General features: G+C 54.3%; 3 protein-coding genes across 9 annotated transcripts; 1 reads left to right on the top strand and 2 right to left on the bottom strand.

Annotated features, from left to right (window-relative positions):
• Window positions 1-210: 210 nt before the first annotated feature.
• Window positions 211-3010, bottom strand: SLC35G6 (solute carrier family 35 member G6). The gene is made up of 3 exons (XM_060290780.1): window positions 2629-3010; window positions 1709-1780; window positions 211-1223 (listed from the first exon to the last, which is right to left on the bottom strand). The coding sequence occupies exons 1-3, from the start codon at window positions 3008-3010 to the stop codon at window positions 211-213; spliced, it is 1467 nt and encodes a 488-aa protein (XP_060146763.1).
• On the top strand, window positions 2891-18091 carry ZBTB4 (zinc finger and BTB domain containing 4). Of its 3 annotated transcripts, none has more exons than XM_030862183.2 (4): window positions 2891-3019; window positions 11305-11374; window positions 11821-12866; window positions 13530-18091. In XM_030862183.2, exons 3-4 carry the CDS (start codon window positions 11830-11832, stop codon window positions 15463-15465), a joined length of 2973 nt encoding a protein of 990 aa, XP_030718043.1. In that variant the 5' UTR covers window positions 2891-3019; window positions 11305-11374; window positions 11821-11829; the 3' UTR covers window positions 15466-18091. The 3 variants fall into 3 exon arrangements, with proteins under 3 accessions (XP_030718043.1, XP_030718046.1, XP_060147191.1); XM_030862186.3 differs by lacking the exon at window positions 2891-3019 and adding an exon at window positions 3464-3595; XM_060291208.2 differs by lacking the exon at window positions 2891-3019 and adding an exon at window positions 5199-10088.
• Window positions 17190-26725, bottom strand: CHRNB1 (cholinergic receptor nicotinic beta 1 subunit). Of its 5 annotated transcripts, XM_060291210.1 has the most exons (10): window positions 26513-26725; window positions 26342-26386; window positions 25689-25798; window positions 25476-25584; window positions 24965-25112; window positions 24283-24492; window positions 21053-21408; window positions 20510-20691; window positions 20008-20155; window positions 17190-19703 (listed from the first exon to the last, which is right to left on the bottom strand). In XM_060291210.1, the coding sequence occupies exons 2-10, from the start codon at window positions 26366-26368 to the stop codon at window positions 19563-19565; spliced, it is 1431 nt and encodes a 476-aa protein (XP_060147193.1). In that variant the 5' UTR covers window positions 26369-26386; window positions 26513-26725; the 3' UTR covers window positions 17190-19562. The 5 variants fall into 5 exon arrangements, with proteins under 5 accessions (XP_060147193.1, XP_060147192.1, XP_060147194.1 ...); XM_060291209.1 differs by having other exon boundaries at window positions 26342-26725; XM_060291211.1 differs by having other exon boundaries at window positions 24965-25085; window positions 26342-26725.
• Between the last annotated feature and the right edge of the window lie 101 nt (window positions 26726-26826).

Genomic DNA, 26826 nt, shown 5'->3' with positions numbered 1-26826 from the left:
AGCCTGCTCTCCAGGCTTGTTCCAGGTCTTCCAGGCAGTCTTCTAGGCAATCCCTCTCCACTGAGTCCCCAATTCACCATTGACTCCAAGGGGTGTCACTCTCCCACACCAGTTCTTTTACAGTCACTTGTTCTCACATGTTTGTATTCCAGTTTTTCCTTCTATTTACCCAGTCCCCCCCACCCCACCCCCAGGCTCTCAAGTTCGATCTCACTCCACCTGACCTTCCCTCTCACAGCTGAGGTTCTGGGTGGTGATGATGGCAATGCTGCCCAACACGACCCCTGCCCCCATGATGTCAGAAGGTGCCACGGTCTCATAGAGCACATAATACTGCAGCATCAGAGCCACCACCACCTCAGAGTGCAGGACGGCACACACCAGGGCAGGGTGGGCCTTGGTGACCGCATAACTGACAGACACAAAGGAGACCAGGGCGAGGATCCCCACTGCCCCCACACAGCTCCAACTCAGAGGATCATTAGGCAACACGGGGGTCTGCAGCAGAAAGAGGCCTGGCACGGAGCCCACCAGCCCCACCAAGCCAAACAGGAAGGCCACTGTCAGTAGGCAGGAGGGGAAGTCCAGGGAGCGGTACACCAGGAGGCCCAGCGACAGTGCCAGGCCACCCAGGAAAGTGAGCACATAGCCCAGGGCAGTGTAGAGGCCTGTGGTCCCCTCCTGCAGTGTCCCTAGTCCAGGTCCCACGATGATGATGAGTCCCAGGGTGCTGCCCAACAAGCCACACCAGTCATAGCCACTGAGACGCTGGCTCTCGAGGCAGAGGGCAAGGAGAGCAGAGCAGACGGTGGAAGAACCTTTGCGGACGGTGGCAGCATTGCCAGCGGGTACCACCTGAACCGCACTGTAGGCGCATCCGATGCTGAGGACGTTGAACAGGGCATGGAGGCAGGCCCGGCCCCGGACATCGGGAGGTCCTAAGAGGGGGTCACCACGCAGTTTCAGCAGCAGGGCAATAGGGAGGTGGAAGAGGCATCGACAGATGAGCAGCTCCAACGAGGGTAAGTGGGAAGCCTGGTAAGCCATACGGGAGAAGGGGCCCACGAAGCCAGCGGGCAGGCCCCCACCCAGCAGGGCCACGAGCAGGCCCTTGGTGACATCAGAGGGCCGGCAGCGCTGGTGCGAGGGGAGGCTGGACGGAGTGGAGGGCGGTGATGGCTGGGTGAAGTCGGGCAGGTTGAAGTAGGGGTGACAGCCAGCCTGTTAGGGAGAAAGGAGCGCGGGCATTAGGGCAGCCATAGTCCAGGGGACCAGGGGTAGGGCGAATGTCAGGCTGGGTTCTGGGACCCTGTAGGGCAGTAGAAGGGCAGGCTGTCTTGCCGAGGAACTCTTGGGAGCTAGAAAGGGCCTGAAAAATGGATGAGGTGGTACAGTGTGGGTCTGGAGCCTCTAAAGCAGGAAGCAGGGAGTGAGCAGTCCTGGAGCATCGTGTTTCTCTGGGTAAGTTGTTCCCGGGAGGAGAAAAAGAGGACCCAGGGATGCTCTGTTGGTTTGAGGAAGGGGAGGCGGCCTCAGATGCTGTGTATCTGTGTGATGTCACAGGTTCCAGGGACATCTGGGAACACCATTATGAATTTTGCTTGTGGGTGTCTAGGAAAGCTGGGAAGTTTTAGAGAAGGAGGGGGAAGGGAGCAGCCAGGAGCTACAGGGAAGGGGGCTGTGCGCCCCTGCGCCCCACACTCACCATCTTTCCCTTGGACTTCCTCCTCTCCTCCTGGCTCAGGGGCCCTGGGCCCTTCAGAGCTCCAGCCATTGTGAGCTGGTTGGAGGGGTGGCGGAGTTCTTCCCTGGAACCTCCCTGAGGTGGGGGTGGGCCGATTTTCTCAATGTTTCCAACTCTGCTTGCTTTACATTCTTGTGACTCCAAAGTCTGTCTGATTCTTTTTTTCCTCTTTTCAACTACCTCTGTGATGAGATATCTTCGGTTTTTAGTTAATTTATTTATGTCTTGCCCGATTTCCGAAAGGTTTTATGGAAAGGACCTCTGAGGGCCAGCTCCTCTTTCTCCTGAGTTTTGAATTTTTGAACACCTGGGAGGAGTCTCTGGGACTGTCCCTCTGGAGTTTCAGGAATGTGTTTCTCCTCTGTGTGCTTCCACCTGGTGGTGTTGGTGCTGTCCCAGGAGGTCCACACCAAGTCCTCTGCATTTACGCAGAGTATATACATGTGGATGTTTCTGCCGGTGGGAACAAAATAGCAAGCTGCGTGTTCATCTGCGCTGGTAGCCATTTACGTGTACCTGTTCTGTAGGGCTGGGGCGTTCCCAGCTCGCGGCCTGGGGGGTCGGGGGGGGGGCCCTGTGCATTTCTGGAGAGGGAGCGTGTGTGTGTGTGTGTGTGTGTCTGTGTGTGTGTGTGTGTGTGTTTCTCCAGGGCTGCCCCTTTGAGTGTGTTGAGCCTGGGTCTGCGGGTCCCATTGGGCCTGATTGTGAGCCTGCCACGTTGTGTGTCTGCGGAGAGGGTGTGCGTGCTCTGGGCGGTGTGCACCACTGAGTGAAGAGCGTGCAGGGGGCGGGGGGGGGGGGAAACCCCTTCCCAGGGAGTGGGTGGTCGTGCGGCCCCGCGCCGCTGCTGCTGCAGCCAGGCCCGCGCCTAGCTCGGTGCCCACCCGTCCGGCCGCCCTGCGTGGCGCCGTTCCCTTCCCGGGATCGGTCCGGGCGCAGGCCGTCGGGCGCGCTCGCCCCGAGCCCGAGCCCGGAGCCTGGTGTCTGTGCCTGCTGCGCTGCGCCAGCCTCCTCTCGGCGGCGGCGGCGGCGGCGGCGGCGGCGCTGGGGGGGTACTGTTTCCGGGGGTGGGGGTGGGGGTAGGACCGGGGCGGGGGGAGCCGATGATGTCAGCGGCGGCGGCGGCGGCGGCGGCGGCGGGGCCGGGCCGGGGCCGGGCGCTGGGGGGGCCGGGGCCGGAGCCGGAGCCGGAGCTGGAGGCGGGCGAAACCGGAGCGGCCGGTGGCGGCCACGGTGATGAGTCGGGCCTGGCGGACGCGGCGCCATCGCAGTCAGGTGGGCCCCGGGGCGAACCGGGCAGGGCCAGGGCGGACCGGAGCCAACAGCCGGGCCCCCTCCCCGCTGCCCGGTGCCGCGGGGGCCCGGGCCACGTCCCGTGCCGCGACCGCTCCCCTTTGGGGTTGACCTGGGGGCTCAGGGGTCGGGGGCTGAATCTGGCCCCGCCTCCAGGCGCGCACGGCGCTGGGGGGGGGGCGACTAAGGGGGCCCGGGTACGGCGTCCGACCCAGCGGCGGCCGGGGGGCGCGATCGCCTGGGGCCGTGGAAAGGGCCGCGCTCATTCCCCGCTTGAAGGGTTAATTCTGCAGCCCAGTGTCCCCCTCCCCCTGTGGGGCACGTTGGGGTGGGGCGGGGCGGGTGTGAGCCCGGGCCGGCGCTGCAAGCCGCTGGGAGGGCGATGGCGTAGGAGCCAGGCAGGGGGGTGGGGGGAGGGGTGGGCCGCCGAGTGCCCTAGAGTTGGGGTGTGCGGGGTGCGCAGGGCGAGCAGGCGACCCGGAGCCGCCGCGCCGTCGGGGCAGGGTTGTGGCTGTGAGTCCTGGAGCTTGTGTGTCTCCTCCTGTGTTGTGGGGCAAGGTAAACCTCTCCTGGTCACCACTGTTGGCTGGTGCGGCAGCCAGGGGTCCTGCAGGGCTCTCCCAGGCTATGGGGACAGAAAGCCAGACAGAGAGAGTCCAGTGTTGTGGGGCAGAATTACAAGATGTGGCCCTGTGGCTTTGGGTGACAGGTCCGCATTTGAAGCCGGGCACAGTACCGGCGGAGTTTGTTAGGTGTGGGGTTTTATGTTTTACACCGGCGTGTGTTTTCTTGCACATATGTGTCTGGCGCTGCACATATGAACTATTTGGGAACTGTTGTTTTCTGCGTAGCTGGCGAGGGGTAAGTGCTGTGGAGGGCGCCGGAGTGCAGGGTGTTGTGTGCCCAGCTGGAGAGGGCAGTTGTGTACCCTTGAGTCTGAGTGGGAAGGTGTCGGGTCCGGTCCCGTTCATGCGGCCCCGCTGAGGTGTGGTCCAGTCTCGGAGAGGATGGCCCGCTGGATGGGTTCTTGGGTCCATGTGACGATCAGGTGGCACAGGGGAGGGAGGGCGCGGGGGGATGCATGTCTAGAACTCAGGTCCCGCGGGTCGTGCAGGAAGTGAGAAGCCCCAGGGTGTGTCTCAGGTACCCCTAGGGCGGCTGGCACCAGTGTGAGGGGCCCTGGGTGGAACATGCAGGTTGTGTTTATGGGATGGGGGGGCAGCCGAGCGAGGGGAAGGTTGTGTGTTTGCGACATTCCCTACGGGATTCTTTTGTGACGTCGTTTGTGGGAGCCCATCTGTGCTGTTGGGCTGGGAAGCAAGCTGGTCAGAAAACACTTGTGGGGAGGGCGATGGCGTGACAAGGGCCGTGTGGGCCTCGGACTCTGGAGATCAGCCGTGAGCTGTGTGTGCGTGCCTGCCTCTGCGTGTTGGAGTGGCCGTGTGGGGCTGCTGTGGGGATATGTTATGAAGAAGGAGGGGAGATAAATATGGGGCAGAGCAAGGGCAGCAGGCGGGAGGCCTGGGTGTTGTCGGGCAGCCCAGCTAGTCTGTGCAGGGTCTGTGCGCTAGCCCCTCGCCGGCCCGCCCAGCGCGTCAGGGTCACCGGGTGGAGAGGCCTGGCGGCTGCGAGGAAACTCAACTTGGACGGAGCAGCTCCTTGGCCATGTTTATGTAAAGGCCGGGTGTGACTCTTGTCACTGAAATGGAAAAAAGAAACATGAAGTTTTCAGTCTCCTCCTGCTTCAACCCTCTCTCTGCCCCCTTGCAGGGATCTCTGCTATTCTGTCTCTTCTGTGATGCACACTGGGCCCCTCCTGCGACCGTGGAAGGGTCTGGGAATGGAATTTGCTCACTAGGCAGATTCCTCAGAACAGGTTTTCCTCACCTTTGGGGCCCAGGCCCTTCTGTAGGGGTGTGTGTGTGTGTGTGTGTGTGTGTGTGTGTGTGTGTGTGTGTGTGTGTGTGTGTGTGTGTGTGTGTGTGTGTGTGTGTGTGTGTGTGTGTGTGTGTGTGTGTGTGTGTGTGTGTGTGTGTGTGTGTGTGTTCCAAGTGTACATATCGCTGTGGTCTGCCCCTGGCCTGGCGGGGAGGGTGCGTGTGCATGGGGGCAGGGAGGGCACTACGGCCAGGCCCCCCCCAGGCGTGCTGGCTATGTCAGGCCTGCACAACAGGTGCACCACGGCCTGGTGGAGGGCAAGGAGGCCTAGACTAGAACTGAGGAGTTCGGGCCCTACCCCTTCCTCGCTGGCACCTTCCCTAAGTGAGCCTCAGTTCCTCATCTTTAAAATGGGGCTAATCACCTGCCCTGTCCGTCTTCCAACAGGGCTGTAGGTAGGTAGCACATGGAAAACATACCTGGAAAGTAGCTACAGTCTGGGGACTATGCCTGTGCCAGCCACTGTCAGCCCTCTGCCAGCACTGAGCCCCTTCCTGGGGCTTGGTTAATAACAACAGTAAACACTTATTTAACACTGTGCACCAGGCACTGTCCTCAGTGCTTTTACGTATGGTCACTCCTTTAGTCCTCCCAGCGCCGCGTGGAAGTAGGAGTTCTAAGTACCTCCCTTTTTCAAATGAGCCAGCCGAGGCCCAGGGAAGTAATTTGCCCAAAGCCACTTAGCTAGTAAGAAGTAAAGCTGGATTTGAACCCAGCCAGTCTGATTCCAGATCATGTGCTCTTTATATGTGTCCTCTACTGCCCTTTTGAAGCTTTCTGTGGGCCTCTCTGTGCACCACCCCCGCCAAACACACACGCACTTCTGCCCAATTTCTGCAGAACTTAACACCTGCACCAGTCCATTTCAGAAGACTGCTGTGTTTAAACAGTGACTTAGGGAGTCTCAGCCTGGGAAGGAGAACCTAGCATCCACTGCTGGATACTGGCCACAGGAGCACAAAACGTTGATGAACCAGGCAAAGGAGAGATTGTTCTTGTCCTGAGGGTCAGGGAGGGCCAAGAGGAAGATGGCATTTGACGTAGATCTTAACATTTTGGAGGGATTTGGGGAAGAGGCTGGGGGGAAGGTTGTATTTCTAGCAGGAGAACCAGCATGGGCGAGGGCATGGAGGTGTGGGACTGCTGGGGATGGAGAGCACAGCGTGTGCTTAAGGGGAGACTCATGCAACGCAAGAATAGAGAGGAAGATGGGAATTAGACTCGAATGCTCAGCTGAGGAATTTGAGCTTTATTCCGGAGTGGAGGCCCGAGAAGGTTTCTGAGCCCAGGAGCGATGCCACCTGAGCTGCTTCGGGGCCGTCGATCCTCAGTGAGAGGAAGGCTGGATGGTGGAAGCTAAGACCAGAAGCAGGGGACGAGCTGGGAGGCCATGGCCTTGGACCATGAGTGTTAACAAGGCCCTGAGCTAGTTTGGGGGCCAGAGGCAGGTTAAAGGGAAGGTTTCCAGAGCCATTCCCAAGCTGGGCCGCAGGGAATTCCCTGGCAGTCTAGTGGTTAGGACTCCACACTCTCACTGCTGAGGGCCCAGGTTCGATCCCTGGTCAGGAAACTAAAATCCCCTAAGCCGCACAGCATGGCCAAAAAAGAAAACAAAAAACAAAAAAAACTGGGTTGCATATTTGACCAGACTCAGTGGCTGCTGGATGTGGAGAGTGAGGGAAAGGGTGGAGTCAGATATGACACAGTTACCATTTAGCACGTGAGACCTCGCGTGGTGATTTCGGTAGCCCGCTGGCCCCGGCAGTGTGGCAGAGGGAAGGACCCTGCATCTGGGTTCACACAGGCCTGGATTTGAATTTTGACTCTGCTGCTCACAAGCTGTGTGACCTTGAGCAAGGTAAATCCCTCTGTGAGCTTCAGTTTCCTCATCTGTAAAATTGGGATAAAATAAATGCCAACTTTGGGTGGCTGAGGAAACCATTAAATGAGGCAACGCCTGTAAAGCCCTGGAGGTAAATCAGGCAAAGCGTGAGCACCCTGGAAGTGGTCAAGTTACGCTCGCCACCCCCAGCTCCTGGCCAAGTCAGGCCAGGACTGAGGATGGCGTCCTTCCTGAAAGTGGACACACTCCAGGACGACTTGAAGAAAGCAGGTTCATTCATTTACCCCAAATGTTTTTGATCTCCCACTATGTATCAGGCACTGTTCTAAGCACTGGAGGTAGCAGTGAACAAAGCAGAGAAAAATCTCTCCCTCCCCTGGAGCTTGCAGTCTAGCGATGAATGAACAGTATGTCTTACTAAATGCCAAGGAGGAAAATAAAGTAGGGGAGAGGGATAGGGAGTTTGGGGAGGTACGGGGCGGCCAGGGAGGGCCTTGGGGGAAGGTGACTTTTGAGTCAAGGCTTAAAGGAGGTGGGGCAGCAAGGCATGAGGCTACCTGAGGAAAGAACATTCCAGGCAGAGGGAACAGCAAGAAGTGGAGTGTATCTGGTGGCAGCCCTCAGATCTGCACCTCAGTCACACCTCTAAGATCACACAGCCAGTTAAGAGTAGAGAAATGGTAAAAACAAACTAAAAACCACAGAGCCATCAAACCTACCCTGAAGCCTGATTTCTGCCCCTTTTTCTTCACCACTTCCCCCCACCATTTTCCGGGACTGAGTTCCAAGATGATAATTAGAGCTAGCACTTCCTGAGCATTTGCTGCATGGCAGGCACTCTTCTACGTACTGCCAGTCATCAGCTCGTTTATTCTTTACAACCCTATGTAGTGGGCGCTTCTCATTATCCCCACCTCATTGACAAGGAAACTGACATACAGAGAGGTTAAGTAACTTGCCCAGGGTCCCATAACTAGTGTCTTCTCCACCTCCCATAAACCCTTGCAGGGCAGTGGCCTCTGGTGGGGCAGTTGAACTCAGGAGAGCAGGGTCCAAACCCAGCTTGGTTAGCAGTGAGACCAGGGGCAAATCACCCTGTCACTACGTTCTCTCTACCTGCAAGTGTGGTGTCTAGAGTATTTAAAGCCTCAGTTTCCTCATCTGTAAAATGGGTTTGACACTAGCCCCTGCCTCACTGTGGTCCTTTTGAGTGTTGAGATAATGCAGATAAAATGCTTAGCACTGGATTTGGCACATAATATTTTTCTCATCAATGGCAGCTCCAAGTACCATGATGATGATGGTTCTAGATGATCTCCAAGGGCCAGGCCAGCCTTGGACCTCTGTGGTTCTAAAAAGCCTTGATAGGCCTTGTCCAAATATCTTGGCAGTCAGCACATAGCCATGCCTCAGTAGGCCCCAAGCCCATATGGCTGTGCAGGTGGGCAGGCCTGGCCAAGGGGGTGAGTGGGGGCCAGAATCAAGCTTTGCTGTGCGTGGCCTTTTCCTCTATTTTTTTCCCCTTCCTCTAATTTCCACAAAGATCCTAGATGGGCTGGTGGCGGCCCTAGTGGGTGCTGTTGAAAGAAAAACATAACTGTTTTCCTGTACACTCAACTCATGACACTTCTGACACGAAATGTGTGGGTTTTTCTCCCCACACTGACCAGTTCTCTGACACTAGCTGGGTGTCCTACAATTCAGTTCAATTCCGATACTGTCTGCCTGGAGAGAGCATCAGATCCCAGAGGTTAAGGGCTCATTCCCACAAGACTGCCCCCACTTCAGATACCAGTTTGCAAGCCCAGACCTCCTGTAGTTTTTTTTTGTTTTAAAACTTTTAGTTTTATTTTATTTTATTTAGTTTTTTGGCCGTGCCGCGCGGCCTGTGGGATCTTAGTTCCCTGACCAGGGATTGAACCCGTGACCCCTGCAGTGGCAGCACAGAGTCCTAACGACTGGACCACCAGGGAATTCCCCAGACCTCCTGTACTTCTGACTGACCATCAAGACATCAGGCTTTCTCATGACCCCATCCTGAGACTTGATAATTTGCTAGGATGGCTTACAGAACTGAGGGAAATACTTACATTTATTGGTTTATTATATAATAAAGGATATGATAATAGCCAAATGAAGAGGTACGGAGGGCGAGGTCTGGAAGGGTCCAAGGACAGGAACTTCTGTCTTCACAAAGTTGGGGTGCACTACCCTCTCGCCATGGGGATGTGTTTAGCAACCAGAAGCTCTCTGAACCCCATATTTCAGGGACTTTTATGGAGGCCTCATCACATAGGCATGATCGATTATTACCTGAGTCTCCAGGCCCTCTTCTCTCCCCAGAGGCAGTGGGGGACTGGGGCTGAAAGTTCCAAACTTCTAATCATGGCTCTGTCTTTCTGGTGACCAGCCCGCATCCGGGATCCCACCAAGAGTCGCCTCATTAGAACAAGAGACTCTCCTATCACCCAGGAAATTCCAAGGAGTTGAGGAGCTTAATGTCAAGAACTGGGCTCAAAGACCAAATGTTAGAAGAAGATTCTCCTAGCACCCCTGTTACTTGGGAAATTACAAGAGTTTTAGGAGCTCTGTGTCAGCAATGGGGACAAAGACCAAATATATTACAGTTGACCCTCGAACAGTGTGCGGGTTAGGGGCGCAGACCGTCCACGCAGTGGAAAATCCAAGTATAGCCTTACAATCGGGCCTCCGTATCCAAGGTTCCGCATCCTCGGATTCAACCAACCTCGTATCGTGCAGTGCTGTCATATTTACCATTGAAAAAAATCCACGTGTAAGTGGACCTGTGCAGTTCAAACCTATGTTGTTCAAGGGTCAACTTTATTTTTTGTTATATCACAGTATCACAGCTGTAAACATGTCCTTCATCCTGATGTGATATAATCAAGAACGCAGGTTTTTGAGCCGAACTTCCTGGGATCAGATCCCAGCCCTGCTACTAACTGGTCATATATCCTTGGGCAGCGACCTAGCATCTCCGAGCCTCAGCCTGTCACTTTAAAGTCAAGAAGCTAACTGCTACCTTTTAGGGTAGTGATGAGGAACAAATGGGGTAATGCAAGTAAAAGCATCAACTCTTGGGGGTCCCTGTTGGCTGGTGGCTGTCACAGAAGGGAGTGGGAGGCCTTGCTCTCTTTCCCCATTTTACAAACAGAACTGAACACCAAACCGCGAACGGGGCCCCTTCCCTTGGATTCCTGACCCACCTGCAATCCAGCAACTCAACTGATGGAGAGGCATTTGACCTAGGTGTGTGCCTGGCAGTCGGGATTGTTAGAACTTTTGAATATCACCCCTGTTTACCACCCTCCTCGTCCTCCAGGAGAGGGCTCAGAGCAGTCTTTCGGGAACATGAAATGGGCTGTGGAGGGAAGGCAACTTAGTCCAGATAGTATGAGTAATAAATGGGAAGAGAGCGTTTTCTGGAGGGGTGGGAATTGTATGAGGAACTCCTGACGCAGGACACCTCGGAGGTCATGTGTGACCCAGGGCGTGCGCAAGGGGAGGGCTCCCAGGCTTCATGGAGGGTTCATGAGAGGGGCCGAGAGCTCTGCTCTCAGGTCAAGAGGCCTGGGTCTGTGAACAGGCCCCACCTGTTATGACCAGCTCTGTGTGTCTTTGGCTAAGTTACTTTATGGCTCTGGAATTGAGATCTTCAACTGAAAAATTAGCCCCCAAAGCCGAGGCTGTGAGGTGCTTTCTGGGCAGTGACCAACACAGCTCACATTTGGGCTGCCTGCTATTCCTTTTGGATGAGGCTCCCAGCAAGAGAGAGATAGGGGTTGCATTCCCCACCCTCCCCTTTTTAAGCCAAAGTCCTAAAGCCACCAGCTGTCAGAATAAGGAGTAGGACCCAAGCTTCCTCACTCCCGGTCTGGTGGCCTTTTAGTGCCCTTCAGAGATTGGAGCAAGCTGGCACGTGTGCAAGAGTTCGTGGTCTTCAGTGGTCACCTGGCACCTAGGCCAGAAACCCCCTCTAAGATTTAATGTCAAGAGGTCCTCTCCTAATTTGAATATCTAGCAGCTTGGTCCAATGAAAAAGCTCAAACAAATCTATCTTGATATGTAAATGAGACTATTATAGTGAAAGACAACATGGAAATCTTTGATTTCCTTTGAGCCCCGAAGGTTGGGCCAAAGGGACTTGAGAGTGATCCAGCAGGCTTCCCTGGACCTACGGGATTGAACTGTGCTCCTGGATTGTTTTGAGGCAAATTGGGAATATGCAAATTATCTTGTTCCTGTACTTCTGGGGGCCAGCAGCACAAGGCTTTGCAATAATTTGTGTGAACTCCTAGGTCCAACTGGAGGCAGCTCAGCAAATAACCTCTCGGGCTCCCAGGAGGGTCAGGGTCTGCAGAGCAGCCTGGGCCTCGTTGGCCCTGCACACTGCGCCACCCCCCACCTCCTGGGTCCCCTCCCGTCCGGTTCCCTTATTGAGGACGGGGTTTCTGTTTCCCCACAGAGGGAAGAGGCCCGGCAGAAGGGACTCGCTGAGCCACCCCCGCTCTGCTCCATGTTGGCTGTGCTCTCAGGTGAGGTGGTGCGAGAGGTCTGCCCCGCGGGAGGCTGGGCCTGAGGCAGCAGGCCAGCAGAGCAGCCGTGTTGTCCAGGCCGGGGAGACCTGAGAAATGGTCAGCAGAGGCTGTGGGGCCTCCCTCCCCCTCCCAGTGGGAGAGAGGTGTCCATTGCTTACCTCGCTAGTCTGTGGCTTGGAAGTCTTGACCCCTGACCTTCATCAAGACCGGAGGTATTCCTGGCCTCTACCAGCCCCCGACGTTTGACACACGGGCGTTGGATGCTGGCCGGACGTGGGGTGGCTAAGGTTAACCCCTCACTTCCGTGACCAGAAGTCAGTCAGCCTTCCACCCGTCTCTGGCCAACAGCCCCCAGCCCCCTCCCAGCTCACCTCTGATTTTAGAGGCCCCCGCCCTCTGCCCAGCCTCTGAGATCCTCCCCTGGCCTCTTCTCCTCCATCTAGGCTGGCGCCATGCCCCCCCCAGCAGAGGTGACAGACCCGTCCCATGCCCCCGCCGTCCTGCGCCAGCTCAATGAGCAGCGGCTCCGTGGCCTCTTCTGTGACGTCACCCTCATAGCCGGAGACACCAAGTTCCCTGCTCACCGCAGCGTCCTGGCTGCTTCTAGTCCCTTCTTCAGAGAGGCCCTGCTCGCTTCAGCCCCACTGCCCCTCCCACCAATTACTGGGGGCTCTGCCCCCAACCCTGCCTCCACCACAGCTTCTTCCTCCTCCTCCTCTTCCTCCTCCTCTCCCCCTCCACCCTCACCTCCCGCTTCATCCCCACCCCGGGTCCTGGAGCTGCCAGGGGTCCCAGCAGCTGCCTTCTCTGATGTCCTCAATTTCATCTACAGTGCCCGGCTGGCACTACCTGGTGGTGGAGGGGACGGGGCAGCCGTGGCAGAGATCGGCGCTCTGGGGCGGCGTCTGGGCATCTCCCGCCTGCAGGGCCTGGGGGAGGGAGGTGATGCCTGGGCACCTCCTGCCCCAGCCCCCATGGCCACCTCGCAGCCTGAAGAAGACAACTTCGGGCCTGGGCCTAGGCCAGCCGGGGAGTGGGAGGGTGACAGGGCTGAGGCCCAGGCCCCTGACTCACAGCCTCCCCTGCCCCGGCGGCCCCTCCCCTGCCCCCGATGTGGGAAAAGCTTCATCCATCCCAAGCGGCTGCAGACCCATGAGGCACAGTGTCGTAGGGGGGCCAGCACTCGGGGGTCTGCAGGGCTGGGAGCCGGGGGCTCTGGCCCCAGTGGCCCTTCAGGAGTGGACGCCTCAGCCCTGCCCCCACCAGTGGGCTTCCGAGGTGGTCCCGAGCACGTGGTGAAGGTGGTGGGCGGCCACGTGCTGTACGTGTGCGCGGCCTGTGAGCGTTCCTACGTGACCCTGTCCAGCCTGAAGCGGCACAGCAATGTACACTCGTGGCGGAGGAAGTACCCCTGCCGCTACTGTGAGAAGGTGTTCGCCCTGGCTGAGTACCGTACCAAGCACGAGGTGTGGCACACCGGGGAACGCAGGTGAGTGGCCTGCACGGCCGGGGATGGTGGGGGGAGGGGTCACATGGGATCTTGTCCATTCAGGGATCACAGGGACAAGGGAGAGAATGGGCAGAGCATGGGGCCTAGAAACTCATCCTGAGACGCCTGCTCACCCACTAGCCCCTGCTCACCTGCTTTCCATCACTCACCCTTCTGCCTCCCTTCAGCCCCGTTTCCTTCCGCTGATGTTTATTAGCACCTCCAGGTGTCACGTCCTGGCTTGGTGATGTGGAAGAGACCGAGGAAGAGAAAGTTGCTTCATGGGACAGGACTAGGGAGCTCAGGCATGTCCAGCAACAGCTGTAATGCACCCCTGTTCATAAGACATTTCCCCCTTCTGTCATGTGAGCTTCAGAAGAAGGCTTTGGGAGGTAGGCAAGGTGTGTGATTATTCCCAGTTCACAGACGGAACAGCTGAGGCCTGGCATCTCACAGCCAGTGGGGGGCACTGTACTGGGACTGGTGTCCTTTCTGAGGCTGGCAGGGTGAGACAAGCAGCCTTTAAGGAGGGTGAGCAAATGGCTGGGGCAGTTCAAGGTCTGAGTGGAGGCAGGAGAGGATGTGGGAAGCTGAGGCCATAGCTTCACGGCCCCTGACTCAACTGGCTCTGGCCCTGCCCTGTTCCATGCCGTCCTGGCCCAGGTACCAGTGCATCTTCTGCTGGGAGACCTTTGTCACCTACTATAACCTGAAGACCCACCAGCGAGCCTTCCATGGCATTAGCCCGGGCCTCCTAGCCAGTGAGAAGACGCCCAATGGAGGCTATAAGCCCAAGCTCAATACCCTCAAGCTGTACCGCCTGCTCCCCATGCGGGCGGCCAAGCGGCCCTACAAGACCTACAGCCAGGGAGCCCCCGAGGCCCCCCTTTCTCCGAGCCTCAACACTCCGGCCCCTGCGGCAATGCCGGCCAGCCCACCACCCGGACCCCCACCTGCCCCAGAGCCTGGCCCCCCACCGTCTGTCATCACTTTTGCCCACCCAGCTCCCTCTGTCATTGTACATGGGGGTAGCACCAGTGGTGGAGCAGGGAGTGGGCCGGCCAGCACAGGGGGGGCCCAAGCTGCCTCAGTCATCACTTACACTGCTCCGCCACGGCCCCCCAAAAAACGTGAGTACCCACCTCCTCCCCCTGTGCCTGCAGCTGCCCCAGCCAGCCCAGCCCCAGCCGGCAGCCCAGCCACAGCCACGGAGGAGGCCAAGGGCCGGAACCCACGGGCCACAAGGACTCTGACCTACACGGCCAAGCCAGCTGGTGGGCTTGGCGGGGGCGGGGGTCCCCCTGCAGGGCCTGGCCGGGGTCCCTCTCAGCTGCAGGCTCCACCTCCACTGTGTCAGATCACTGTACGAATCGGTGAGGAGGCTATTGTCAAGCGCCGCATCTCAGAAACTGACCTGCGTCCCGGGGAGCTGAGCGGAGAGGAGATGGAGGAGAGCGAGGAGGAGGATGAAGAGGAGGACGAGGAGGAGGACGAGGAGGATGAGGAGGACGAGGAGGAGTCGAAGGCTGGCGGGGAGGACCAGCTCTGGAGGCCCTACTACTCGTACAAGCCCAAGCGCAAGGCTGGAGCCGCAGGCCCGGGCAGCAGCGGGGGCGGCGGGCTGCCCAGAGGCCGCCGGCCGCCTCGCTGGAGACAGAAGCTGGAACGGAGGAGCTGGGAGGAGACCCCGGCGGCCGAGGGCCCCGCAGGGCGTGCCCGTGGCGAGCGGAGGCACCGCTGCGGGGACTGTGCCCAGACATTTGCCACCCTGAGGAAGCTGCGCAAGCACCAGGAGGCCCACGGCGGGGGCTCCCACAACTCTCGGGCTGGACGGAAGCCTTCCACCCGCTTCGCCTGCCCTCACTGCGCCAAGGTGTGCAAGACGGCAGCCGCCCTGAGCCGCCACGGGCAGAGGCATGCTGCCGAGCGGCCCGGGGGTACCCCCACGCCTGTCATTGCCTACTCCAAGGGCTGCGTTGGCACCCGAGCCGGGGACGTCAAGGAGGAGGCTCCCCAAGAGATGCAAGTCTCCTCATCCAGCGGGGAGGCGGGTGGCGGGAGCGCTGCTGCTGAGGAAGCTTCCAAAACCGCCTCGCTCCAGGACCCTGTCATCTCAGGGGGGGAGGAGCCCTCAGTGGTGGCAGGAGGGGGTACCTATGCATACCCACCTGTGCAGGAATTTCCACTGGCTCTGATCGGGAGCGGCCGGGAATCTGGCAGTGGCAGGGGAAAAGCTGGGAGTGAGGGGCCAGTGGGGGCTGGGCGGGGGGACCGGATGGAGGGGATGGGGGCTGCCAAAGTCACCTTCTACCCTGAGCCCTACCCACTCGTCTATGGGCCCCAGCTTCTTGCCGCCTACCCTTACAACTTCAGCAACTTGGCCGCTCTCCCAGTTGCTCTTAACATGGTCCTACCTGATGAGAAGGGTGGGGGGGCCCTTCCCTTCCTACCAGGGGTCTTTGGCTACGCAGTCAACCCTCAAGCAGCACCCCCTACCCCCCCAACTCCACCGCCCCCAACTCTCCCTCCACCAGTCCCCCCTAAGGGAGAAGGGGAAAGGGCAGGGGTTGAAAGAACCCAGAAGGGAGATGTGGGGTGAGCTCTGGGCCCAGATCCCCCCTTTCACCAGATGCCACCCTCCCTGAACCCCCGCCACTACCAGCTCCCTGGCCTCCCTGCCCCTTGGGAGCCCCTCCACACTCTTGTGCAGGGACTTGGGGGCCTCTGGAGCTCAGGGGTCAGGCTGCTTTGTGTGAGATTGTAGTTTTCCCACCACCTGGGAAGGGATCTTTGGTGGTTCCCCTCTCAGTTCTCCTCCAGGGAATGGCCTCCGTGAGGGGCAGGGCCAGCTCCCATCCCTTCTCCAGCCCTTGGGGCAACTGAGCAATATACTTAAATGAATCTCTACTCATAGCCCCCACCAGCTCTGAATGTCTAACCCGCCCCCCTGATTCGTAAACCTAGGGGGAAACCATCTGTCTCACCTAATGTTCCCCCCTCGTTCTGAAGCTTTCTCTAAGCCCTTGCCCAGATGCTTCCCAGCACATTCCATCCTTTGTGGCCCAGGGCCTGGACCAGACCATTGTGATACCTGACACTTACTCACCTGGGAGTGTGGCTTTGGATTCCATTCTCCCCGACGGTGGGTTTCTGTGCCCATTTCCTTCACATTAAGATGCCATCCCTTCCTTGGCTTCCATGCCTTTGGATCTTCCATATTCCTCCTTATACTCCTAGACTCTGGAGATGGCCTCTCCCATCCAGGTCAAGGAGGTGCTGGGGGGAGGGCTACCTATCTGTTCCATGGCTGAGTACTTTCCCAGCCCAGGGCAGCACCAATCTCAGCCCTACTTTGACCCTCAAATCTCGTGAGCCCCAGACTCTTCCAAGGCAAAAGAAGTAGGTAGATTGCACCTCTTCCTGCCTCTACATATGGCCTCTTCTGGGCTAAACCAGATTTGGGGGCCAGGAGGGAGGAGCTCTATATGGGATGGGGAAGGGAATCTACTTTCTCCCTGTTTTTTTTCCCGATGGTTTCTCCCAGACTAGACCAAATAGCCAGAAAAATGGATGGGGGTTGGATGGGTGGGTAAGCCCAAGATTTGCACATGACCTCCCATCCTTACCTTAACCTCCTTTTTTCCCCCAGTATCACTTCCCTCACCAATCACTCCAGATGGTTTTTGGTGAACCATCCTACTCCCTTGGTGGGCTTTGGGGTATCCCCACCAACTTTCCCTGCAAAATAGCACCTTACACCCCATCTTTGACTCAGTTTCCCACGCCCAAAGATCCCAGCCTAGGGATGGGGTACAGGGACCTTATAAGTCCCTAATCCCTAATTTGCACTAGTTAACCCTGGTCAGGGGTCCCTATGTTTCCTTCCAGTGGGGGAGTTGAAGAAATGTTTGCTCCTAATTCTCTTTGATAACTGGGCCTCCCCACTCTGTGATTGGATGAACATTTTCCATCCACCCACCTCCCCCCCCAGAAAAAAAAAAACAGCTCACGAGGGGAGAGCCAGTTTGGGGGAGCAAATTTGAAAAATGGGAATTAGAGGAGTGCAGTTTAAAAAGGGGAAAAGTTGTCATCAAAATGGCAGCCTTTTTCTCAGCTACTGTTTTTTGGGGCCAAGATGGCTGCCCTCTCAACTGATGCTGAAAGGGCAAGATCATGGCTTTTGGAGGGAGGGGGTTTGGGGGGAGGGACAGGACCAACCTCCTGCCTCTTCTCGCCCTCCCAGCATACGGAAAGGGGAGGTTTTCGACAGGCTCCCTGAATGTTAACCACGGAGGAGTGTCGCTCCTTCACTCCTCCTCTGTCTCTTTGCACTTTTCTTGGTCTTGGCCACAGTCCGAGTGAAGAGTTTCCTACTGAATGTACCATACCGAGTTCCAATTTTTAAGGGGGAGAAAAGTTTAAAACGGGGAAAAATGCAAAAAAAAAAAATCACAAAAAAAATTCCCACAAATCTTGTTTCTGGCACTTTAGAAAAACTGCGAATAAAAGTACATAATAAAGAATACATATATATCTACACACAAATTATATATATAAAATATATATATGTATATATATATATATATATATATATATATATACACACAGCGGAACCACAAGAGAGACTGAGGAAGGCCTTGGAGGCAGGGGGCAGATGCGATAACAGTCCCCCTATATCCTTAACCTGCACTCCTCTGAGGCAAAAAGGCACAGAGATGGAAGGGGTTGAGGATGGACCAGGGAATTTGAATTTCAGAACAGGTCAAAATTCTAAAACCATGGACATTTTGGGAGAACTGAGAATGTAGACATTTATTTTTTTGAAAATATGATTTAGGAAAATAGTTTCCAGAATTTGGTGGTTCTGGGCAACAAAGGAGATTGTGGCGAAATGGCGATTAAAATACATGTATCGGAGTTGGGGAACTTGAATATTGTGAATTTCACATGTTGGAAATTTGGGATTTTGCAATTTTGTCTTTTGAAAATTATTAAGTCTTGTCAGTTTGTGCCCTCTTTCCCCATGTTCCCTGGGAAGAAGGGTGACGGTGGAGTGGGAAGGCCACTGGTTCTGTGCCACAGCACGCAAGATTTAGAATTCTACAGACTCTAGCTCTATACGTAGTGAGGACCCAGATTTAGAGAAACTGACCAATATTTATCTCCGCATTTGTGTGTGTGTCCAACTCTCTAGGCCAATAAACCAACAAGACAAACGAACTGTGCTCCGCAGTGGGATGCCAGGTGCAATTATTGGCGTGGCTGGTGGGTCTGGCTGGACAGGGACATGCTAACCTTGTCCCACAGGGATCCCTACAAGTTGTAGCCCTATTCTCCCTCTTAGGACACCAACTTCCAGCAATTGAGTAGGCGTGAGAGCCTGTTGACCCTAGGTACTTCACTGTAATTGCTGCAGCCACTAGGCTAAAGCTGACTTTGCTCTGACCTTCAGGCAGAAACATTAACGCAGTCCAGTTCACAGAGCCTGCTGGGCACAAGATCTTCATCTCCCAGATGAAGCCCTTTCTCCAAACTGAAAGGAAACAGGCACAAAGTGTGTGATGGCCATAAGAGACACCAACACCCTTTCTTGTTCCACTCCTGGCCTCCCACGGGCTTCAACTCCCTGTCCCTCCTCCCCTCCCCTGTATTTTGTCTAGTGTTATGCAGGCATGGGCAAGTAAAATGAGTGGTTAGGTGGGTGGGGCCTTGGAGGAATTCTGATACAAATACCTTGACCAGAGTGGGCAGCCACTAATCAGCTCTAGCAGGTTGCTGCCAACAGGGGAATCAGACCTGGTGCTACTGTAGTTCTTAAAAAGTTTCAAGAGAAGCCAGAAATCCAAATTTCTCTGTGAAATATCCACATTTTAAAAGTAGCAAACCAATTCAAATTTTAAATTCTGCTGGCCAACAACATGGGCCAAACGAAACACACCAGTTTGTAACCTCTGATGTATACTGTATAATGCTTTTGTTCTCATCTTCTCATATGATCCTCAGACTAGGGAGCAGATATTATTATTAGCTTCATTTTACAGATGGGGAAACTGAGGCACAGGGCAGTTTAGTAGCTTGTCCAAAGTTTGAGCACCAAAGCTGGAACTTAAGGTTTTTACAGTGTGCTTTTTTTATCCTCATTACAAATGCATCCTTTTAGAAATAACCTTTTTTTTATCCTAAAGATAATACATATTACAAAATACAATAAACTACAGAAAAGTAAAAACAAAGAAAAAACGACCACTAGTCCCGACATGCAAACATAAACACTATTACTTAGTGTACTTCCTTACAGAAAAAAAATTTCCCTATTCATTCAACCAGAGGTACTGGCTGTATAGGTTAGGATCTGTGCTAGGTGCTGGGGATATTACAGTGAACAGACATAGTTCCTGCCCTCAGAAGGCTTACAATCTAGTTCTTGTACTTTGTTCCATTCATTGCCAACCTAGATGTGAATATCCAATGGAGCTTCTTCAAGAAGCCAAAGAGTAAATAATCGGATAGTGCATTTCAGGTGGGCCCAAGGCCCCCATCTGCCCAGTCCCACTTGGGCTTCCTCCCTAGAAACGAAATGATGAGAAGATTGGACTCCTAGTGAAGGACTTAAGATGCAGAAAGGGATGGGACTTGAGAGTACTACCAAACTCTCAATTCAACTGGCCGAGAACCTCGGTCTCGGCCCTCTCGTCCTCAAGGAAAGGGGTCGGGAGGGGGCAAATGGTACGTGGCGTCCAGAAAGATGACGAGGGTCCCGACGCTCGTGAAGATGATGAAGGTCCACAGGAAGAGGCGGTCCACCACCATGGCCACAAACTGCCAGTCCTCCTTCAGCTGGGGGTAGGAAGAGGAAACTGTTCCTGAGCTCCAGACCCCCAGGGAAGGCGGCCCCAAGGCCCTGTACCGCACCCAGGTCCTCCTACCACGGCTTTGAGACAAGGGCGGGCCCGCAGAATAGCAGAGAGCAAAACTGCAGGCGACGGAGGTGAGTAAAGAACAAGTCGGAAACCAGGGGGCGGGACCAAGTGAGGCAAACTTCCAATCAGAAATAAAATCGAGCGCTGGGGGCGGAGTCTAAGTTTGTGGGTGGAGCCAAGGCCACCCAGGCCTTGCCTTGGCCCACCCTCTTTGGACTCACCGCGTCGTGGTCCTCCTGTTCCTGCAGCTGTTGAGCGATGTAGCTGATTGAGGAAACGACCTCCCGTAGCTCGGGAGGCAGGCCCACAGCCCGGCTTGGACCATCGGTAAATCGCCGCAGGTCCGGGGCAGACAGTTCAGGCTGGAACCTGGAAGAGGCAAGTCTGTTTGGCCACGACCGGGGCGCAAAGACGGCCTGCGCGGGTGCTCTAGGCCCCGCCCCGACTCCCTCCTCCAACGCCCATCCAAGTTTCAAAACGTGAGAGAGCACTTCAGGTTCTCTCCGACAGCGGCGACCTCTCTAGCCTTCCGCAATTCCTCCTATTCCCTTACGCTTTAGTTCCCACCTCCCTGCAAAGTGGGCAACAGAAGGGATACTACAAGTCCCATGATGCTCAACCACGACATCCTCCGGGAGCTTAGGACGCCTGCCTCCGCACAGTCTCCTGGGAAGTGTAGTTCTCCCTCTCCCTTCTACGTGGGCGATGGGGAGTAAATACTACCTGTTGGGTTTGGGGAAGAGAAAATCATTTGGTGGCTTGCGGATGAAATATTCATCTGTTCCCCGACCCCAGCCACTTCCTGGAGAATCCCTGAGAGGTATAGGAGGTGGCTCCGGTATCTGGTCTTTCTCAGGTTTGGGTCTCTTCAGACCCAGATATGGAGGGAGTTTGTGGATAAAGATCTGCAGAGTAGAAGAAGAGGCGTATTGGAGGGGGCTCTTATGCTCTCAGACCAGAAGGGAAGCCGCCAACCACCCCCACGGCACGTGCCCATTCCTGCGCATGCGTGCATGCGTCCCACAGATGAAATGCAACTACACAGCCCAAGAGTTCTTAAGTGGGTTAGGAGGCATCCTGACTGGAAAGAAAAGTTCTGAGGGCTTCCACCCTGATAGTACCTAACCCTTAGAATGCTTCCTTGGGACCCACGATGGGCAGTATTGATGAAGAGAGTCTGGGATCTACGCAATGTTAATGATGGGAGGATAAAATTAATTGGGCAACATTTCAACACCCAAAGACCTTGGCACTTTGACACTCTACCAGGAGTTGTAGTTCTCCCTCAGGTCTGTGAAAGGGAAGGTTGAAGTCGGTGGGAGGGAGGAGCGATACCTGGACAAAAAGCCAAATACTAGGATTGAGAGTTAACACAGGTTGGAGAGGAGATCTTCTTACCTGACGGACCCAAAGGGGCATTTGATGGGTGTGGGGTGAGCGATGGTGCAGGTTGAGGACTACGACGCTAAGGATGACTGAGAAGGTGACGAGGACCATGGTAAACATGAGGTATTTGATAATGATGGGGACAGACAGGGAGGTCTCAGGCACTTTGTCTGCCAGCAGCAGCAGGAACACAGTAAGGGTCAGCAGGGCAAAGATCGAGAGCCCCATCTTCTCTCCTTGGGGGACAGAGGGGAAGGCGGAAGGATTAGGCTTTGCCAGAAAGCAATCTCCCTGGCATAATCAGTGACCGTGTTTCCAGCCCACTCAAGGACAGGCTTTTGGAAGGGCCAACTGCATGCAAATAACTCCTACATTTATACCTCCAACCTGGACTGATTCCCCTAAATTCCACACTTGTATCCACCTACCTACTTAACCTCTCCATTTGGGTGTCCACTAGACATCTCGAACTTAACATGTCCAAAACTTAATTCCCTCACCACCGACTCCCCACATAGTCTGCCTCAGTTCATAAATGACAACTCGACCTTTCCTGTGGCTCAGGCCAAATCCCTTTGAGTCATTCTCAGCTCTCCTCGCTCTCATCCCATATCCAATCCATACCAAACCCTATTGGCTCTATCTTCAAAATATATCCTGAAACTGATGACTTATCACATTTACCACTACCATCCTGGTACCAGCCACCATTACCTCAGATCTGAGTTATTACAAAGGCCTCCTCTTTGCTTCATCCTTTGCCCCCCTGCTGACTGTTCTCAACAGAGCAGCCGGATTGATCCCCTTAAAATGTAAATCAGATCATATCACTCCAGTGGCTTCCCATCGCCTTTAGCATAAAAGTCCTTACTGAAGTCTACAAGGCCTTCCCATTAGCTCTCTGACTACATCTCATACTGTTTTCTCTCTTGCTTACTTCATTCAGTTACGTTGGCTATTTCTTGAATATGCAAGGCACATGCCCACCTCAGAGCCTTTGCATTCACTGTTAACTCCTCCTGGTAATTTCTTCCCCCAGATATCTACCAGGGTCATTCTCTCACTTCCTTCAAGTCTTTGTTCAAATATTGATCAAACATTCCCTTTTTAGTGAGGCATTCACTGACCATCCTATTTTTAAATTGCAACCCCTGTGATAAACCATAGCGGAAAAGAATATGAAAAAATATATATATCTGTAAATGAGTCACTTTGCTGTACAGCAGAAATGAAACACAACATTGTAAATCAACTATATTTCAATAAAATTGTTTAAATAAATAAATAAATTGCAACCCCTACCCCCATTCTCATCCTCCCCAAACCCTTTTCCTATTTTTCCTTCTTAGGAATTGACCTCTCCTAATATACTATCTAGGACTTCCCTGATGGCACAGTGGTTTGGAATCCGCCTGCCAATGCAGGGGATGCGGGTTCGAGCCCTGGTCCGGGAAGATCCCACATACCGCGGAGCAACTAAGCCCGTGCGCCACAACTACTGAGCTTGTGCTCTAGAGCCCGCGTGCCACAACTACTGAAGCCCACGCGCCTAGATTCCGTGTTCCACAACAAGAGGAGCCACCGCAATGAGAAGCCTGTGCACTGCAACGAAAGTAGCCCCTGTTCACCACAACTAGAGAAAGCCCCGTGCAGCAACAAAGGCCAAACGCAGCCTAAATAAATAAATTAATAAATTAATAAAAAAAAATAATATACTATCCAATGGGTTTATTATGTTTACTGACTGTCTCCCCCACTAGAATATAAACTCCATGAGAGCAGGGATTTTTGTCTGTTTTATTCACTGATGTATTCCCAGTGCCTTGCACATTACAGATGTTCAACAAGTATTGTTAAATGAATGAATGGACCAACCCCTGTAGCAGGAACTATATAGCAAATCGAAGGATCTAAAAATGAAACCAAGTATGTAAGAATATACCAGGTGGCTGGTTATTACTGTGGCATACAACAGGCGCTGCAAACTTCATGGAAGCTATTGAAATAAGTAACTATTATGGTCTGTTCTACTTTAGTCCTGTAATATTGGGTTCCAAGATTTGCCTTGCTCCAGGAAGAAGGAGAAGTTACATGTGGAAGTGTGTTCTAGAGATGCATCACTCTCCTTCCCTACACTGAGAGAGGGCTTGATTACAGAGAGAAGGAAAGCGTGTGCTTTTTGTTTGTTTTGTTTTGTTTTTCAGGCCACAGCAGTGAAAGCCCAGAATCCTAACCACTAGCCTACCAGAGAACTCCCAGTAAAGCATCTTTGAATATGAGAGTTTAGGATATCAGTCTCTGGATCAGACTAGTACTAAGCAGGGTTGGAATAGCAACACTGCCTCTCTCTGTGTAATGTCAGGTGAATGACTTAAAGTCACTTAGCCTCTGTGAAACGGGAAGACAATTCAGTACTTACCTCACAGAGTTGTGAAGATTAGAACTGAGTTAATATATGTAACACATTATTTGTATTATCTTACAGCAAGTGCTCAAAATTAGAAAAGACTATACCTACACTTACACAAAGCTTACAGAGTACCAGGCATAGTTCTATTAACTCAGTTAATCCTCAAAATAGTCCTATGTGGGAGGGACAACGACTGTCCTATTTCCAGATCAGGACACTAAGAGATTAAGGAATTTGCCCAAGGTTACTCTGTTAGCATATTGTGCTGTCTCCTAGAGAAATGTTGGCTATTATTTCCAAGGGACATAGGAGGTTAAGGGACCAGTAGGCGGCATTTGACAAGTGGGGGAGGGAGGATGCCAGGAATGCGGAAAGGGAAAGGAAGCGTTAGCTAAGCCTGGGAGTTTGTTGGTCAGAGGAGTGGCAGTTCCAAGGATGAGATCCTAGGATTCTGAAGGGAAGAGTTCAGAAGTTACTGGGTGCAGAGAAGTGAGCAGCAGAGGGGAGGTAGAGCTTGAGGTTGGAGGGGAAATCTGGATGCAGAGGCAAAGGCTCTTCCTGAAAGGAAAACCTGGGTGAGATTGCTGAAGCACAGTTCATGAAGGCTTGAGTTGGCAGGAAAACCTTCCCTGTATTATGGGTGAAGAGCAAGAACCTGAGCTATTGGTAAGAAGGAGTGCTGGGCCCCTTCCCCTCTTACCTGCATCTGGTGGCAGGTAGAAGACGAAGATGGCCAGAAGAGTGATGAGGATGCATGGGGCAATGACGTTGACCAGGTAAAAGAGAGGCTTCCGGCGAATGATGAGGTAGAAGGTGACTGCTTCACGCCGTCTTTCCCCGCCTCCCCTAGGATCCACTGGAGGCTGGATTAGCCGAGAAGGCTTGTGAATAATCTCCCATTGACCATTCTCTTGGGTGGCGGAGGCGGGGGAGAAGAGAAGGTGACACAGATGTGGAACCTGTCTTTGTTGGTGCCAGATATACGGCTTTCTTTTCTTTTTCTTTCTTTTTTTTTTTTGCCTCACTGCGCCACCGCGCTGCTTGTGGGATCTTAGTTCCCCAATGAGGGATTGAACCCAGGCCCTCAGCAGTGAAGGTGTGGAGTCCTAACCACTGGACCGCCAGGGAATTCCCAGATATGGCTTTCTCTGCCACATCCTAGAGCAGGAGGGACTGATGTCATAAGGGGCTAGATATGGTCCCTGGGCTGGAAAGCCCATCTCTAATAAATTTGAGCAAGTCTCAATTTCCATAACCACAACATATAGACAGTTATACCTATCTTGCTGAACCCACAGGGACTCACTGATGGAGTATATTTATCAGCCTGTTAGAAACTGGAAATCATAAAGCCCATGGACATGGGAGCCATGCCCACTCACCAATAAAGGTGCCTTCATGAATGTGCACTTCCTGCCGCTCCTGCCCATCGGGACCCAAGCCGGTCTGCAGACTGACTTCTGAGCTGTCATAGCTATAGGAACTGAACACCATGGTGCAGTTCTGCCAGTCAAAGGGGAAGTAGGTGACCTGGATGGAGTGGAGAATCACTAGAGCTGCCAGAGAGCTGGTCAGGGCTGGGGGAGTTGGGGAGGTCACAGGGCAGACAGGGGTCAGAGGCTATGGGGCACTAGGGAGATAGGGACCACCAGGGGAAGATCACAGAGAAGTGGAGTCACAGGAATAAGAAGGTTATGCGGGGAGGTCATGGACAATGGAGGGGGGTGGTCACTGAGGAAGACTGAAAGTCAATGAAAGTGGACAGAGAAGATGAAACTCAACGGAAAATCAGAAGGGTAAGAGAGACGTGAGGGTCATGGGGATAATGGAGGAGGGATATCTGAGTGAGGGTCTCTAGGAGCGCCTTGAGCTTCCCAGGTGGGGCCCGGACACCTGGATGCTGCAGCTGCTGCGATAGATGCCCGGGGGCTGCCAGCGCACGGAGCCGTCGGAGGACACCACGACGCTGATGTCCAGAGCAACATCAAAATTTCCGTCGTTGCTGCAGGGAAAGAATCTTCTTATCTGGGATCAGGCCCCTCCCTCCGGAGGCCGCGCCCCTCCAGAGGCCCTACCCCACCTCCCAGACTTTGGGAACATCCTTACTTGTTTAGGAGCACCACGTCTGGTAGCCACACGGATTCGGCAGTGATGCGGAGTGAATCGATGCCCTCGTGCTCCTCAGGGTCCCAGCTCAGCCTGTAGTCAGTCCACTCCTAGGGAAGCAGAGGCTGAGGGGCCGTCTGGGGCTGGAGGCTGGATGGAGTCTTGGGATGTGCGAAGGAAGTCCGGGCAGGGAATGCAAGGGAGGAGAGCCGCGCAGGCATGGTCTGTGGTTCTGGAGGCCGGGGCTCTGTTTAAGACTCCACCTGCACTCTTTGGGACCCTATCAACTAATTTCCCCTTCTCTCTCATCGGGCCCCAATTTCTTCTTTCTGTAAAAACGAGGGGGTTGCACGCTAGCCTCTAAAACAGTGGTTTTCAAACTGCAGTTAACGACCCTTTTCATAGGTCCGGAATCAAATGAGTGGCCCCAAACCAGTGTTAAAAAAAAAAAAATTTAGAATGAAAAATGCATGGAATGCAGCTCCCATAGTAAAGATAGGTATTGTTTCCTGAAGCTTCTGTTTCAGTTATAAATGTGTTTTCTGAGGCCGTGATGCAAAAAAAAAAAAAAAATCTTACTGGGCGAGACATTCGAGGAAATTGTAAAGGCAGCGGGACGCCCACCCTTTCCCACCCTGCGGGGGTCTCCGTACCAGGTCTAAGTAGACCTTTGTGCTCATCTCCTCATCCTTCTCGTTCTAGAATGGAAAAGTTTAAAGGGTAGATATGATGTCAGTGTAGAGAAATGAGGGGCTCGGTGGGTAAACTCTCCCTGGAAACTCCCCTCTTTTTCTGAGTCGCACCCTCTTGGGTTCAAGCCCCACCTCCTATAAACTGCGTTGGCTTAAGCTCCGCCTCTATCTCGTAAACTTCCTGCTGGCCGTACAGCCAGCCAGTTCATTTACCAGTCCCGGCCCCGGCCGGAGTGAATCTCTGCCCGCTGTTGTTTATTGACCCTGTCCGGCACCAAGGTCCGCCCCAGCCTATGACCCCGCCCCAAGGTCCGCTCTCCGGCCTGTCCATCGGCCCCAGCTCCACTTTGAGATCTGCCCACAGGCCCGTTCATCATCCTGCCCGGCCCCATCCTGGCCCGTCCATCAGCCACGCCCACAGCTTGTCCATTGGTCCGATTTCGACC

The sequence above is a fragment of the Globicephala melas genome, chromosome 20 (genome assembly GCF_963455315.2).
Source record: "Globicephala melas chromosome 20, mGloMel1.2, whole genome shotgun sequence".
NCBI classification, from domain to species: Eukaryota; Metazoa; Chordata; class Mammalia; order Artiodactyla; family Delphinidae; genus Globicephala; species Globicephala melas.
The sequence above is the reverse complement of the archived record's forward strand: the minus strand, read 5'-3'. Positions and strand labels throughout refer to the sequence as shown.

Bases quoted from the DNA above. Each gene is read 5' to 3' on its own strand.
- CHRNB1 (XM_060291209.1), bottom strand. From the start codon at position 26,368: ATGAGCACAAAGGTCTACTTAGACCTG. The intron at 25,585-25,688 runs GTAAGGATGTTC...CTTTCCCTGCAG, and splicing joins GACGTGGTGCTCCTAAACAA to CAACGACGGAAATTTTGATG. The intron at 25,113-25,475 runs GTGTCCGGGCCC...CACTCCATCCAG, and splicing joins GCAGCAGCTGCAGCATCCAG to GTCACCTACTTCCCCTTTGA.
- SLC35G6 (XM_060290780.1), bottom strand. From the start codon at position 3,010: ATGGCGCCGCGTCCGCCAGGCCCGACTCATCACCGTGGCCGCCACCGG. The intron at 1,781-2,628 runs GTGGGCACCGAG...CCCTCCAACCAG, and splicing joins CACGCAGGGCGGCCGGACGG to CTCACAATGGCTGGAGCTCT. The intron at 1,224-1,708 runs ATGGTGAGTGTG...TTTCTCCCTAAC, and splicing joins GGAGGAAGTCCAAGGGAAAG to AGGCTGGCTGTCACCCCTAC.
- ZBTB4 (XM_030862183.2), top strand. From the start codon at position 11,830: ATGCCCCCCCCAGCAGAGGTGACAGACCCGTCCCATGCCCCCGCCGTC. The intron at 12,867-13,529 runs GTGAGTGGCCTG...GTCCTGGCCCAG, and splicing joins TGGCACACCGGGGAACGCAG to GTACCAGTGCATCTTCTGCT.